The sequence below is a fragment of the Pteronotus mesoamericanus genome, unplaced genomic scaffold, assembly GCF_021234165.1.
Source record: "Pteronotus mesoamericanus isolate MK-2021 breed Mesoamerican mustached bat unplaced genomic scaffold, CSHL_Meso_final contig_50, whole genome shotgun sequence".
Classification (NCBI taxonomy): domain Eukaryota; kingdom Metazoa; phylum Chordata; class Mammalia; order Chiroptera; family Mormoopidae; genus Pteronotus; species Pteronotus mesoamericanus.
Genome location: NW_026555186.1, coordinates 22,443,483 through 22,461,011, shown reverse-complemented (window position 1 = coordinate 22,461,011; position 17,529 = coordinate 22,443,483). Strand labels below are relative to the sequence as shown.

General features: G+C 38.4%; 1 protein-coding gene across 3 annotated transcripts in view; it reads right to left on the bottom strand.

Moving 5' to 3' along the window:
* Window positions 1–17,529, bottom strand: part of MAST4 (microtubule associated serine/threonine kinase family member 4) — a 527,956-nt gene that overhangs the window by 371,279 nt on the left and 139,148 nt on the right. For all 3 annotated transcript variants that reach the window (XM_054578437.1, XM_054578438.1, XM_054578439.1), the window contains exon 2: window positions 8,221–8,374. In XM_054578437.1, coding sequence (XP_054434412.1) covers window positions 8,221–8,374 — 154 coding nt within the window. The remainder of the gene's footprint in view (window positions 1–8,220; window positions 8,375–17,529) is intronic.

Genomic DNA, 17,529 nt, shown 5'->3' with positions numbered 1-17,529 from the left:
CCCCTGACACCTTAATGCTTTCCTCAAATATACAGAGTTCACTTTCATAGTCTTAGACCTTCAATGGGCTGTCAATGCTTCCAAGAAACCCTTCCTAATCTCCAAGACCATTCAACTTCCTTCTCTACTCAACTCCCATATAACCCTCCCGACCCTCACTCAGGGGTCTCGTCACGCATTGAGAAAAGTGAAGTCACAAAACCTATTTTTTTAAATTAAATTTATTGGGGGTAACATTGGTAATCTATTAAAATACCTGCTATTTATTAAAAGCAAACAATAAAATCAATGATCTGGAAAGGGGGCCTAAAAATAAAACATTTAAAATTTTATTTTTATTGTATTTTTCTCCACGTGCATGGGTGTTTTTCCTTTTCAATCCCTCCACCCCCTAACCTTTGCCCCCCATTAGCTGTCATCTGCTCTCCATCAGTGGGTCTGTCCCCATTTTCCTTGTTAGTTCAGGTTGTTCATTAGTTTCCACATATGAGTGAAATCATGTGCTGCTTGTCTTTCTCTGACTTGCTTATTTCACTTAGTATAATGTTCTCCAGGTCCACTGCAAAGGGTAAAATTTCTTCTTTTTTAGAGCCAAGTAGTATTCCACTGTGTAAATGTCCCATAGTTGTTTTATCCACTCATCTACTGATGGACAATCAGGCTGCTTCCATATCTTGGCCATTGTAAATATTGCTGCAATGAACATAGGGGTGTTTATGTTCTTTTGAATTAGTATTTTGGTTCCTCCAGATATATTCCCAAAAGTGGGATGGCTGGATTACAAGGCAGATCCATTTTTAATTTTTTGAGGTATCTCTACACTGTTTTCCACAGTGGCTTCAACAATCTGCCTTCCCATCAACAACGCAAGAGGGTTCCCCTTTCTCCACATCCTCACCAGCACTTGCTGTTTGTTGATTTATTGATGATAGTCATTCTGACAGGTGTGAGAGGATATCTCACTGTGGTTTTATTTGCATTTCTGATGATTAGTGACATTATCTTTTCATATGCCTATTGGCCATCTTTATGCCCTCTTTGGAGAGTGTCTGTTCAGCTCCCTTTGCCCATTTTTAATTGGGTTGTTTTTTTTGGTGCTGAGTTTTGTTAAGTACTTTTTAAATTCTAGATATCAGCCCCTTATCAGATTCATTGGCGAATATGTTCTCCCACTCTGTGGGTTGTCTTTTTATTTTGTTGATGATTTCCTTGCTATGCAAATATGTATTAGTTCGATGAAGTTCCATTTGTTTTTTTTCTTTTGTTTCACTTGCCTGAGGAGGTATATAAAAAAAATAAAAACAAGAAATGCCTCAGATTTTACTGCCTGTTTTCTTCTGGGAGTTTTGAGGTTTTGAGCCTTACATCAAAGTCTTTAGTCCATTTTGAATTTATTCTTGTGTGTGGTGTAAGAAGGTGGTCTACTTTCATTTTTCTCCACATATCTGTCCAATTTTCCCAACCCCATTTATTAAATAAACTATCTTTAGCCCATTGTATGTGTTTGCTTCCTCTGTTGAATGCTAATTGACTACAAAGGTGTGGGTTTATTTCTGGGCTCTCTATGCTGATCCATTGAGCTATGTGTCTGTTTTTATGCCAGTACCATGCTATTTTTATTACTATGACCTTATAGTATTGTTTGATATTAGATAGCATGACTCCTCCAACTTTGCTCTTCTTTCTCAGGATTGCTGTTGCTATGCAGGGCCTTTTGTGGTTTCATATAAATTTTTGAAATATTTGTTCTAGTTCTGAAATATGTCATTGTCACCTTGATAAAAATTGTATTAAATCTATAGATTGCATTGGGTAGTATGGACATTTTAATGACATTAATTCTTCCTGTCTGTGAACATGGTATGTGCTTCCACTTACTTGTATCTTTTTCGCTTTCTTTCTTTGGTGTCTTATAATTATCTGTGCCTAGCTCTTTTACATCCTTTGTTGGGTTTATTCCTAGGTGTTTTATTCTTTTTGAAGCAATTGTGAATGGGATAGTTTTCTTAATTTCCCTTCCTGTTAGTTCATTATTGGCATATAAAAATGCAACTGACTTTTGGATATTAATTTTGTATCCTGCTACTTTGTTGAATTCACTTATCAGTTCTAGTAGTTTCTTGGTAGAATCTTCAGGGTTCTCTCTGTATAGGATTATGTCATGTGCAAATGAGACAACTTTACTTCTTCCTTTCCAATTTGGATGCCTTTTATTCCTTCTTCTTGTCTGAGTGCTGTTGCTAAGACTGCCAGTTTGATGCTGAATAAGAGAGGTGAAAGGAGACATCCCTGTCTTGTTCCCTGTCTTGAGGGGAACATTTGTATTTTTTGCCCATTGAGTATGATGCTGGCAGTGGGTTTGTCATATATGGCCTTTATTATGTTTAGGTATGTTCCCTCTATTCCCACTTTGCTGAGAGTTTTTATCATAAATGGGTGCTGGATTTTATCAAATGCTTTTCCTGCATCTATTGATATGATCATGTGGTTTTTATCCTTCACTTTGTTTGTGTGGTGAATCACATTTATTGATTTGTGAATGTTCTACCAACCTTGCATTCTCAAAATAAATCCCACTTGATCATGGTATATGATCTCTTTGATCCAGTGCTATATTCAGTTTGCTAATATTTACAGTTGACATACACTATTACATTAGTTTCAGGTGTACAACAATGATCAGACATTTACATAACTTACAAAGTGATCATCCTGGTAAGTCTATTACCCACCTGACAGCATATATAGTTATTACAATATTATTGACTATATTCCCTATGAAAAGTAAAACTTATTTTGAGAGAAGTGTAGATTCACATGCAGTTATAAGAAATAATACAGGGAGACCCAGGTATCCTTTACTGAGCTTCCCTCAATGGTAACATCTTGCAAAACTATAGTTCAATATCAAGACCAGGACAATGTCACGGACACAGTCACGTTATAGGACATTTCCATCACCACAGAACCAGTCATGCTTCCCATTTATAGTCACACCTACTTCCCTCCTACCTTCCCCTCCTTATAATCCTCATGACCACTAATTAGTTATCCACTTCTGTAATTTTGTTGTTCTAAAAATGTTATATACAAATGGAATTTCTCAGCATAATTCTCTGGAGATTCACCAAGGTTGTCACGTGCAATAATAGTTTGTTCCCTTTTACTGCTCTATAGTATTCTATGGTATGGATGTACCTAAAAGTACCTGCTTTTGCATCCATTTTCTCCCCCTCCCACCTGTTACAATGGAAGAAGTGTCCCTTTTCCTGGAAAGGACCAACGTTTTCACGTGTGCTCTGGTTACCCTGCCAGGTTCCTCCAAAGCACTTCACTTACTTGGCTAGCATCTCTCCCTTCTGGGCCTTACAAACATGCCTGCATGTTCCCGACACTAAGATGCTTCCCTGTGACCCCTCATGCCCTTCCGGCTCCTACCTTATTTCTCTAGTCCATTTCACAGCATAACTTCTCAAAAGAGCTATCTACAGCCTTAACCATCAAGACATTAGCTACGTCTAATTCCTTAATTATCATTTGATCTTAACCCACCCACTGTAGCTTCCATTCACACTTCACTACTCTCCCTAACGTTACCAGTGACTATCCTGCTGAAGCCAATGGCAAGTTCTTGTTCTCATATCACTCTCAGATGAAGCCAGTGCTTTTCTTCTCCAAATACGATCCTCTCCACTTCTGTGATTCCACGGTCCTACTTGATGTATCTCTTTACTGTATCTTGTAAACATGTCAAACTTCACACACTGAAAACAAAGTTAATCACATCCTATTTCTTTATTAAAATCTATTTCTTCTCAGTTTTCCTGATTTAGGACATGCTATATTGCCCTTGCCTCTTGTGTAGGTGGACACAGAGGGACGATTCTAGTGGCCCTAGAACTAGTCTTGCATTTGGTTGTGACCCCGTGATGGAATCTTGTCAAAAGAATGTGAATGGAGCCCTGACTGGTGTGGTTCAGTTGGTTGGGCATCGTTTCGCAATGCGAAAGGTCGCTGGTTTGATTCCCAGTCAGGGTATATGCCTGGGTTGCAGGTTCAGTCCCCAGCTGGGGCATGTACCAGAGGCAACCTGTTGATGTTTCTCCCTCACATAGATGTTTCTCTCCCTCTCTTTCTCGCTCCCTTCCCTTATCTAAAAATAAATAAAATCTTTTTTTTTTAAGTATGTGAATAGAAATAAAGTGTATCTCTTCCAGGCTGAGACTTTTCGGAGGAAAGATTTCTCCTCTCTCTTTCCATTGCTACCATCTATAAGCAGAGTATCTTAAGGCCATAAAGAGCAAAACCAGAAGATGGAAGGAGTGTGGGTCCCTCATTCACCATGAGGAAGTGAGATACCTGTTAACCCAAAACATTTTAATAAACCAGAAAGAAATGATACTGTGTTGAGACATTGATGGTTGAAGGGGCACGTTGCTTGTTACAGCACATAATGTAACAACATTTTCACATCAGTATTATTTTGATAGTATTACAAAGGTAAAAAAACAAATTAGGGAACGTGGGAGGTATTTAGGTGCAATATTTACTAAACACCAAGGCTACCCTTAAAACAGTCATATTTTACATAAATTTGCTTCAATCTGAATTCTTCCAGACTTGCCAACTAAGCTGAGGTCTTAGAATGAGACACCTGTTCAGCACTACACAGCATGCAAACACTATGGTCTCCAGGTTAATTTTAAAGAAAAGAACGTTTCCTGTGTTGTTTTTTCTTTTCCTCTTGAAGCAAAACCCACTCTGAAATGCCTTTTTCTTTTGACATTTTCAGGTGTTATTCCAAACTGATTTCCATAGTCCAAGAGAGCAAAATCTCTCAATTCCCCCCTCCCCAAGACACAACACCATGATTCTAGATTATATTGTCTACAAGGTTGATTTCATATTATTACGTGTAAGTTGCACACACATAGATTCCTCTTTGTTTTACATTCGCAACAGTCCAAACATGTTTTGAAAAATACAACCCTCTTCATGAGGAAAAGCAGCTTTCTTTTTCTGACTGTTGGGGCTGCAACATGCCTACATCACCGCTGTGGAATGCAAGACTAGGATTCAGGGCATATTTGCATATCAAGAAGCTGGGACTCGAATCCTGAGGTTCTTCCCTTCATTCTGCAGCCTGCTTGCTGTGAACTGTCAGGCGCAGTACCACGTGCCCATGCCCAGACTGTGAGGGTCTGAATAACGACTAGAATAATGCTCTCTTCCTCATCAGGGGGGCTCCACATCTCAGTCAATGTTTACATGATGCTTCTGGGTGCCTATTTAGCTAGCGGCAGGCCATGAAGGCAGAAAACACCATCAGCCAACAACAAAAGAATATATATATGAGCAGTGATGGGCCCAGTAAACTCTGGGTCTGTTGTTTAAATACCAGTCCTACAAAAGAGATACTGGTTGCTTTTTCTTTTAATCTAATACCCTTAAGCAACTGATTCAAAACTTCAGTGATGTAAGAAAATGTCAAAAGTTCAACAATGGGTGTGTATGCATGGTGAAATTATGGGCTTTTCTCTTTATAGTGCTCTGTGTTTTGGAAATTTTCCACGTTAAACACATGTTACTTTTATCACTAAAAATAGAGAAATGTAAATACTTTTATTGTAAAGGATTGTTTTTTAAAAAGAGCTAATGGCTAACTATGATAAACAAAATCATTAGTCCCAATTTCTTTGCTCCCCTCTAGTTGCATTATATATATCTGCAGCCTTGACAAGGTGTCATGATGGGTGGAGTGTGCCCCTTGACACTGGGCTTGACCATATGACTTGCTCTGGCCAATAGAAAATTAGCAAATATAATGCTAGCAGAGGCTTAAACCGTGCCTGTGCAGGTAGACGGGCACTCTGATGCTCTTCTCTTTTGGCAGGAGAACATGATCTCCTGCGTACCTGCTGGGTGAAGGAAAACAGGCACACAGAGCGGAGCTGAACCAAGACGCAACCTAGGACCAATCCCAGCAGAACCCGGGCTAAATTTCCTCAAACCCGGCTGACCTGCAGCCATATAAGGAAGAAATACTTAATGCTGTCTACCACTGAGATTTTGTGGTTATACAGCATTCATGTTACCGCCTAACACATTGCCAAATGCCATAAAAAAAAATCAGGCAAAAAATGTGTCATGGATTGAATTGCAGGATGGGAAAAGATCATAGCATTCTTCACATGCCCATTTATAATGGGAAACCAGTCAACCATCATTCCAGTTTGAGAAAACTCTTTAGCAGACAGGGATTGTTTTCCTGTCCCTTATGAAATAAATACACAATTATTTCTATGAAGCAAGAGATACTACAAGACCATTCAATAATGGAATTTCACATTAAAAACATAGCCTCTTTTAATGTTAAAACATATTCTTTTACAACATGATTTTAACTGTTTACAATTCATCCTCCATTTTATGTATATACCATAATATGTTTAACCAATATTCTTGTGCTAGTTATTTAGATGATATGCAATTTTTATGATTATAAATGGTGCTGCTCTAAATATAACTAGAGTTAATTCTCTGCACATATTCATGACTATTTTCCTGGTAATAAAATCTGAGAATTAGAATTGCTGGGTGAGCAAATGTATAAATTTTAAGGTTTTTAATATGTATTAATTGCCTAGTTTTAATTTACTTTTCTAATTAAGGGACCAGGAGACCTACAGATTGATCAGCCCCAGATTCCAAATGAGCAAAAAATTTTTCCACCTAGGATTCATTCCAACTAATCCTGCTGGAATTTATTGAAAACCTGATGGGTGTTTACTGTGCTAGGAACAGTATAATGGTTACAAGCTGGACTCTGGAGCCACAGTGCCTGGGTTCAAATCTTGCCTCTGTGTTTATGAGCATCACGATCTTCTGCAATTTACTCAACTGTTCTGAGCCTCAGTGTTATTGTTTGTAAAAGGGAGATAAGAGTGTCTCCCTCCTGCGTGCACAGAGATGTGGTATGGATTAAGCCAGTCAATAAACGTAACTCTCTAGAACAGTGCCTGCTACATAGTAAGTTCTTAATGTTAGCTGTCATTCTTATTAGGGATAAGTAGATAAAAAAGATCACAGATCTTCCTCTCAGAGAGTTAAGAGTTTAGGGAAGCTTATCAAGGATAACTGGGTGGCAAAATTTTCAAACTGTAAACTAAAACCTTCTTTGTTCTAAAGGAAGTAGTAGAAAACTGCCAGAGAAAAGATCCTTGGATTAAAACAAATTTAAGCAATAGGAAGGTGGCCAGTCTTTAGTAACAGAATACATCAATGACAAACTTTTGATGGCAAAAAGGAAAACTTTTTTCCTAGGCTACTTATGAACTGACAGGCAAGACTGTCCTATATAGAAAAAAGGCTTATTTAAGGGTATATAAAATCAATACAGTTTCTTCAAAAATATTTAAAGGTAAAGGCATTCAAAATGAAATTGAAATCTAACATTCAATGATTTAAAGTTAAGTTTAATAACATGAAACTTACATGATGAGTTACTTATTAAAAACCTAAGATATCTTAATTTGGTTATTTTCCAAGTCAATAAAAGTGATTTGTGGGTTTTCTGGATTTAAAATTTTTTAATTAATTTCATTTTAACAACATGATTTAAAAATCATGGAACATGTTGTCCTATGTACAATGTATCTTGTGTCTTGTATCTTCTTCAACAAAAGTCTCTATTTTTCATATATGGCTGGATACCTTCTGGACAGACCTCATTTATACAACAGCATGGATGAATCTTAAAAACACCATACTGAACCAATGAAGCTGGGTACAAATGAGCAGGTACTGGGTGATTCCAGCAACATAAAATTCTTCAGATTAATTTATAGTGACAAAAAAGCAGATCTGTGGTTGCTCAGGGCAAGGATTGGAAGGTAAGGGGAGAGAATGACTAGGAAGGAGCACAGGGAACATTTTATGTCTCAATTCTGGTGGTAGTTAGACTGGCATGTAAACTCACCAAAACCCATCCACACATACACTGAAAATGGGTACATTTTATTGTATGTATATTAAATATCAGTAAAGTTTATTAATAAAATCCCCAATTTAACTGCTCTCTGGATTGGACTAGAGTTCACCAGATGATCTGCAAAGGAGCAGATTCTTAAGTAGGCTGCCTGTTGCACTTAGAACCCCACAGCTGTGCAGGACCCTCCAGTGTGTAACCGCGATTCTTCTTACATGTTGCTCACGACTCACCTGTCAGAGCACCTCCCAGGCTCCCCCGCCGCAGCTGTCGTCCATCCTCACTCAGCTGTCGTTTAAACTTCAGTGACTTTCCAGGGCCAGAAGCCAGGTCCGGGTTGCTGCATTTCCGACATGGCATGGGTGGCGGGGACAATATGTGGTCAAGCTGCAGAGAGAAGGACAGAGCATCACTCGCTGCGGACACTCTCAACACAACCAGAACGAAAGACCAACCAGTCACACTTTCCTCTTTCCTTTCCATTCTCTAAACCCCTCTTTCCCAAGCCTGTTTTGAATTCGGCTAGTTGAGAGAGTTGAGGATTTCACTGCCGCGTCTTCCATCTGACAGAGTCTGGCTTGCTGCAAAATCTCAATAGCAGGGCTTTGCAAGCTGTGGATCACAATGCATTAGAGTGCAGTGATTTGCAACCTTTTCATCTCACAGCACACACAAACTAATTACTAAAAGTCTGACTAGTGTGGCACAGTGGGTTGAGCACCATCCTGCAAACTAATATGTTGCCAGTTCTATTCCCAGTCAGGGCACATGCCTGGATTGCTGGCCAGGTCCCTGTTTGAGGGAGTGCAAGAGGAAACCAATTGATGTTTCGCTCCCTCACTTTCTCCCTCCCTTCCTTCCTCTCTAAAAATAAATAAATAAAATCTTTTAAAACAGATCTGTGGCACACTAGAAAATGTTATATTTTTTGCCAATCTGACAAAAAAAAAAAAATACTGTTTCGATTCATTCACACTGGATGGCTATTGATGTATTGGCTATTGTCAATTTTTACTTGACAACCTAAGGGAAAATCAGTCAGTGCCCCTGACTAAATAGTCAGGTTTTGAATATTTTAAAAATTCTTACAGCCTACCAGTGTGTACGGTGCAGTGGTTGAAAATCGCTGCATTAATGTGTCATAAAATGAATTTCAGTAGATTGTGATCATTCTTTTTAACACAACAGAATAAAAATTATCAAAATCCAATGAAGGAAAGTTCTGTTTTATGATGTTTTGATTAAGTTATACATGTATGTGTGTGTGTCCTCAGTCATTATGTAAAAATATATGGTCCGGCACAAATAACACCCCTTTTTTATTACAAAATCTTTTATTACAAAATCATAAGCATGTAATTCTGTGACATAATAATATCATACTCAAGCACACCATATGACATCTTAGGTTAAATGTTCAAATTAAAACTATAAATTATTACACCCATATTATTACCCTACCAACCACGCTCAAGCAGGTGTTATGTCTGCTGGACCCTGTATGTCTTTCTGTGGACCTTGAGTCTTCCCAAATTAAAATATATAGCTCTATAGAAAATCAATAGATCACTTCTTTAGTTGTTCACAAAAGAAAATTCACAAGCTTTTGGTGCTCACAGACAGACATAGGGGAGGGAAAGAAATTTCTAAGCGCCACAGCCCATAATGGAAATCAATACATCTCTATACCACTTTATAGCCTTTAAAAGAAAACCTGTCATGAGAATCAGAGAAACTAAAGTCACTTCAAGAAACGGCTTTCTACAAAAGAATCCCCCGGTGTCACAACACTTACTTCAAGATCTGTCTGCTTTTATTAAAACACACACACAAAAAAAAGCAAAAAAAAACACTTTTCATACTTAAATAAGGCAATATATTCCAAAATGTTCACCTTCAAGTAAGGATATATGAATATATGTGTGTACATGTGTGTCTAGATAGTTATTAAGGACAGAAATATGCATGTGTGTGTATGTATGTGTATATCTCCAGATAGTTATTAAGAAAGAAAAAGAAATACAAAAGGTATTCACAGAAATTTGCATGGCCACAGAAAAGGGCCACCTTTGAAGAAATTTAAAAATAGAAAAGGGTTGGGTAGCAGTGCTCAAGGCCAGGCATTTTTAAGGATATCTGATTGTATGTTTTGTTTTGTTTTGATGATGGAGAAACAGTCATCTGGTTATAACTCTCTGTATTTTTTTTTAGATTAATACTATCATGGATATATCTATTGGAGAAGAAATTCAGGAATAAAGTCATACACTTGTCTGTCTATGCACCACAGCACATTCAAATCCACGGCATAAAAAGAAACTTGACCCTGAGTAGCTCCTCCAGAGCTAGTTGAGATGGAACAGACCTTGTTGTATCAGCTATTACAAGATGTCAACTCTCCCTCAAGATCAGTTGCAACAACTGGATTTCAAGCCCTTGTCAGTAAGTACAATCTCAAATTCATTGCCAGTCAGTGTTTTACTGAGAGGTATTCAGAAAACTAGCAGTGTAGCTACTCCAGGATCAAGCCAGATCAATAGGGCAGAGAGATTCCAGATTGCACTTTTGGAAGATATTTGTTGAGGCGGCTGTTCATTACATGAGCGTCCCTACTTACGGAGGCCTCCAAGGAGGAACTTTTATCTGGTCTTACACATCTTGCCCCTAACCCTTATGGACAATGAATTGTAAAAAGGGAACACTGGACAGGGACATATCAGCTACTAGAAAAAGTGGAACCCAGCCAGTGGTCCATCCAAATGTTGTCAGGTCATTACATAATGGAAAGTTCTTTTTGCCTCCTTTTTAGCTCCATTTCATGTCCTTGCCCGCCCCTCCTTTCTTTCTTTGTTCTTTTTTACATTTTGTCAATTTTTTTATTTTGAAAAATTTCTGAAGAAAATTTGTAACAACAGAAAAGTTGTAAGAGTAGTACAACGTACACCCATATTCCTTTAACCAAAGGTGAATTGTTAACCTTTTGCCATCTTGATTTTGCTCTCATTCTCTTTTTCTGCCCCAGTCCCAGACACAGTTAGATGCAGACCTTATCACCCCTAAGTACTTCAGCATACCTCTTACAAGAACAAGGATGTCCTCTTTAATTCTCCTACCCTATATCCTATGTACCCTTATAAGGTGCCTCAAATCTTTTATCAAGGTAAAGTATAAATACTAGGGAAAATATAAGATTATATCATGTACACTTAATATTAAAAATTTGCTCTTTCATGTTAAAAAGTAAACTTGCAGCCACAAGATGGCACTGTGCTATAGACAGTCAGCAAAATGTTCCTTGTCAGCTACTTGTCTCCTATAAATGCACCAAGAATCCTTCAGAGCGATCAAGCACATTAGGGTCCATTCTACTTAGTTATTTTCTCTTAATTACTAGCAGCAGCTGCATAAAATACAAATATTTATTGTTTAAGGTTCATCAACTTCTGCTACTTATTTTTCACCTGAAGTTAAAATTTTCAGCTTGCAGAATTACAATTGATTACTTTAGGGAAGATTGTTATATCACAAATTAACAGAGGTGGAAAAATGAGCAGAGAAAAAAAGGTAATTCCTAATTAGGAATTATGAGCCTTCCTTACATATTTCTAACAAAGCCATAAAAAATACAAAACAAAGGAAATCAAAGAGAAAGCATATAAAAAGAAAATAGAAAATCTGTTTTCTTACACATATATAGCCACAAACTATTAATAAGCCAGAGTTTTTAATCAGAATCACAATCCCAAGAGTGGAGTATTATTTTAAATCTGGAAAAACTGAGACAGCGAACTGTGCAGGCTGCCAATGTTCCAAACACAATATTAAGTAGAAAAAACTGTAAGCAGAGTGCAATGTTCCTGGATCCCTCTTCCTTCGCCACATCGAATCACACTCCCAACAGGGCTCTCTCTAAATAGATCATTTTTCCAAATTCACTGTGTTGTCACTGGCTCTACAGTTCTTTCTACAATTAGTCAAAGTTTCTCAAAATGGTCCACTGCAGCCCTGAAATTTATTTTTTATTTTTTGTCCTGATTCAAACACGCATGACCCGTTTAAAAACATTTCATCACACCCTAGAGTTTATAGCAGACATCAAACATATTGCTTTGGACACCACCCTTTAAATGATTTCAGTTTAACCTGTTTGAACTGTTCTGAAGTCCCAAAGTCTTCATATTACAAGGAGCTCAACTGAAGACAGTGGCTGTTTTTAAAATTTCATTGATGTTCAGGGGCATCTAAGCCTGAGCTGGTCATTAGAAACACTTCTCATTTCCCTCCCTCAGCAGAGACAGGGGACTCCTACAGAGTCAGACTCACCCCCGGGTCACGTACTTACCTAGCACACTGAGGGCCACGAAGTATCCGGGACTGAAACACATTCTCCATGAATATGCCCTTACTTCATTCCCCAAGAGCAAATATTGATTTGTGGTGGACTAGATTTGCTCATAACTTCCTATGTTAGTTTCCTGCTGTTCCAAGAGCCACAAAATAATTGGAAGAGGCATATTATTAAATTTAGAAGTCAGATAGATAAGGACCTTACCTACCACTTACATGTGAGTGATACACAATTGCTTGTGCTAGCAGTTTATCACAGGAAACATAAAATCATCTTAGAAAACAAAAGGTGTACAGCTACTGTAAGTCTAATGCAGATTTGGAGAAAAGTTTCTAAAATTACCAGTCCTACAGACACGCTAATCACCAAAATTCAATATCTATATTTTCTACATTTATCCTCCCCACCCATTGTCTTCTGTTTTACAAATGAGCAGGCTGAGAAAAAACAGAAGATTCCACCATCAGTGCACTGTGGCTTTTGCCATCAGCAAAGGTTAATTAAAAGCAGAGGTATATCGTTCATGAGACTGGGCCTCATGTTGCTTAGTGTCTCTGCCACCACCACCACCATCTCCAGACAGGAACCGTGATTTCTTTGTCTACGGTTATACCCCCCTAGTAATACCGTCCATCTCCCTCTAAAAAGTCATCGTGTGATTTCCGATGGCTACGGAACTCGCAGCCTTCTTAACTGACAACTTCCTCCACCCTCATCTCCAGACACTTTCATGCCCAAGTACATTTCTCTAATTTATAGTTTATAAATATTAACAATGATATGAACAGAAGGAGATTAATTTTTTCAATTTTTTTCAACCATAGTTTATATTCAATATTATGTTGTATTAGTTTCAGGTGTACATCATAGCGGTTAGACAATCATACACTTTACCAAGTGTTCCATCCCCCGGCATTTCTAGTACCCACCTGGTACGGTGGTACATAGTTGTTACAATGCTATTGACTACGTTCCCTATGGTGTACACACCTTACATCCCCGTGATTGTTTTATGACTACCAATCTGTACTTCTTAATCCCTTCACCTTTTTCACCCAATCCCTCAACGCCACTCCCAAGCTTCTCCAATTTTAATTAATAGCATCTCCTTTTTTCTAGCTACTCACATGACAAACCTTACAGTTCTTGTAAACTTCTCTTTGTACCCCATATCCAATCAGCAAATCTTGTCACTCCACCTCGAAAATTTATCCAGAATCCAATCACTTCACCTTCGCTATTGCTACCACTCTTGCCCCGCCCTCAGGACCTCTCTCTTCCCTCCCAGCAGATCTCTCTGCCTCCATCCTGGTCTCAGCACAGCAGCCTGTGCCTTTCTGAAACACAAGGCAGGTGCTCCAAACCCAGACCCTCTGCAGGAGACCTCCATGGCTTCCCCTTTACCCGGAACAAAATCCAAAGTCTTGACAATGCCCTGCAAGGTCCTCTACCCTCACCTCTCTCACCCCCCCCCCCCGCCCCTGCCTACTCTAACTCAGTCCACCTTGGTCAACTGCCAGGTAGCCCAGGCATCTTTCTACCCAGAGCCTTGCCATTGATCATTCCGTCTGCCTGATGTTGGCTACTGTGTTCCCTCCATGCTCCAGGTCTCTATTTCAGCCTAACTCAGGGGGCCTTCTCTAATCATGCCACATAAAATGGCATACCTACCGCTTTATTCCCTTTTCTATTTTTCTTCGAAGCACCTATCAGCACATGATATGTTAGATCTTTTATATTTGTTCATTATCCTCCCTCTCCCGCTAGAAACCAAGTTACATGAAATGATATACTAGTCTGTTTTGTCCACAGCTCTAAATAAAAGGTGCCCAGTAAATATTTGTTGAAAGAAAAAATAAATCGCAAAGCTCTGATATTTAGTTAAAAATACAACAACAGATAAATAAGGAACACAAACCATAAAGGGTTTTTATTGTTGGAAAATTCAGACTAAAAATTGTATTAAACATTACTTGAGGTGAAAAGGGCAAAGTGAAATCTATAGCATTTTGACAAAAGTGAACACTTCATGTATAAAAAAGACCCTTAGGTTATAGCAAATGACATCTTTTCAAAGAATCTTTTCTATATACAAACTAATATGCTAATTTTTGAACACTGCAACCTTTGAAGGTGATTCCTAAATAATGAATTATTCGACCTTTTAACTATCTCCCAGCTAGTCACTTGTGTCTATCAATCCAAGCCTTTTTCTACCCCCAGTTCTCCTGTCGGTAATTCCTCACTCATTCCCATGGTAGGGCACATGCATTTTAAAGACCCATTCAGAATGCATGTGCCCTAAAGCCAAAGTTCATTAGTTCAAAGGGATGGCCAATGTCATCTGCATACATAATGAGGGCTCACCAGTAAAGCCCTTTTTATGCTTAAAATAAGGGAAAGAGAAAGAGACTGACTAGTAACATAGGGTTATGAAGACATTGTTCAGTTATTCTGTTTCTTGATATTAAATATCCTAAGAAACCATAGATATGAAAATATAAGAATAATTATCAAACAGCATAGACAACGTTGTTATTTTAATTAACTATTCCAACACCTCCATCCAAAATGAAGTCAAACTAGCAATCTGAAATGACTATTTTAAAATTGGATTAGATTTACTTTTAAACCAAAGCCTATAAACAATATTTTAAAATTTGATAGAACAGAGTTATATAATTAAGACAGTCATTACTAGATTCATACTAACTATTCAGCTGTTAGGAATGTCAAAGCTTACTATCCTGATTAAGACATAAAACTAGTTCTATGTCTATTTCCTCATGCACAAAATGTTAGTAATAATATTACCTATCTCCTGAGGTTGCTGAAAAGATTAAAGCAATTCATATACAGGGTCCAGCAGAAAGTAACACCTGCTTGAGTGTGGTTGGTAGGATAATAACATGGGTGTAATAATTTATAGTTTTAATTTGGACATTTCACTTAAAATGTCATATGGTGTGCTTGAGTATGATATTGTTATGTTACAGAATTACACACTTATGGTTTTGTAATAAAAGACTATGTTATAAAAAGTGGCGTTGCTTGGGCTGGACTCTGTATATAAAGCACTTAAAACAGTGTGTAGAATACAGTAAGCATAGAAGTGTTGGCTGTGGTGGTTATCAACATTCCAACAGAGGAAGTCACCTCATTCACAAACATCTCTGCAAGTGCACTTCATCCTAAATAGTTTGCAAGAAAATTAAACTGATCATAGTTTTATGGAGATGTTGTTTTTTCCCTTATGGATCAAATGAGAACGTGGGTTGAACTGCTCTAAAATTATTTCTGTCTGTAACTCTCTTGACATGTTCAAAAGCATGAACTCTGGGGCTTAATCAGCCATTGCTAGGATGTTTTCAGTGGGTCTGAGACAGAGCAGTAGAGAGGTGAGGAGTCCAGTCCAAATGTGAACTGTCAGGGACTGAATCCCAGGGCCATGCCTTGGGCAAGCCACTGAACTCCCCTATGAATCATAGACCTCGGAGGTGGCAAGGATGCAGAGGGATGATGTACAGAAGGGGCCTGACACAGCATTTGGCACACATAAGAACTCGATAACTAATAATGTTGGCGATAACTACCACCACAACTCAGCTCAAGGCTCCCCCTCCCTCAGCCTTAACTACCTGTTAACAATCTCACCGCTACCCGAAGATATGCAACTTCACTCCCCCCAGCACCCTAAAACCTAACTATTGATTGAGTCAGACACTGGGAGAGCTACAGTCCTGGACCAGATTGCCCTGGGGTCCATTTAATTGATTTTGCCGACATTCATTTTAGATTATGCCATCCAGAATGCATGCTTCCATTTAATGACACTCTTAAGAAACAACCCTAGAAAACTTGCCACTCTGTGCTGTAATCATATGAGGAAGGGCCTCTATGAAACAATATCCTCCTTGACAAGACTCATCTCTTCATAAAAATATTTATTAAGCAACTGCCAGGTGTTCCTCTGGGCACAAAAATGAACAAAATAGACAAAAACCCCTGCCCATCAGGAACTTCATTCTCAGGGAGACAGAAACCTGGAGAAAATGCTGTCAGTTGTCTGCATTAGAAATCATGTGCTTCTGCTGAGTTATGGTATATTTCATCCTAGGAACCCCATACACCACATGACCAATCATGTTTCTCCAATTCAGGCACTAGCAATCACAGGGCAACACTTGCAGTCAGTCCATCACCAGAAACAGTGTTATGTCTGGTCTCCATCAAGACTTCATGGGTCTGGTTGCTGTGCTAACCTTACTCTGTTGTCACCTTATCCTCTGCTATAAACTGAATGCTTGTGTCCCCACCCCCAAATTGATATTTCTGGACCTTAATTTGATGGTATTTGGAGATAGGGCCTTTGGAAGGTGATTAGTTCACGAGGATTAGTGCCCTTATAAAAGAGACCCCAGAGAGCTCCTTGTGCCTTCCACCAGCCACCATGAGAGGACACAGGTAGAAGATGGCGGTCCATGAGCCAGGAAGTAAGCCCTCACCAGACATTGAATTTTCCAGTGTCTTGATCATGGACTTCCAGTCTCCAGAGCTGTGAATAATAAATGTCTGTTGTTTATAAGCCACCCAGACTGTCGTAGTCTGTTATAGTAGCTCAAATTAAGATACTCTCTATACAACCGGTGGTAATTTTGTCTAGCAATGTCTGAAACCACCTTGATTTGTCACAACTTCACAGTAACAAAGGATACTGCTGGTATCTACTGGCTAGAGAACATATATGCTACTCAACAATGTACAATGCACAGGACAACCCCCAACAACAAAGAATTATCTGTTACAAAATGTCATCAATGTCACAGTGAAGAAACTGCTCTACACTTAGCTCTACACTTACTTTTCTTTTGTTTATCTTTATCTATTTTTAATTTATTCATCTTACTGAGTTGTCTGTTATTGTGGGCCATCCTAAAACCTTTTGAGAACAAGAAGGGGGACCGAGGAAGAGCAGAGATAGAATCTTAGCAAAAAATATTCATGTCAACAAGATTCATTAAGCAAATAACTTCTCGAGCCACATAATTTACTCAACCTGTTAACAGTTTATTGCAATTCACTTTCTCAATGAATCCAAGATTTCAAAAATAATACCTCAACAGAGTGTATTTAAACTAGGTATACTGGATACCAACATCACATTCCATCTTCAGTTTTATAATTAATTCTTTGA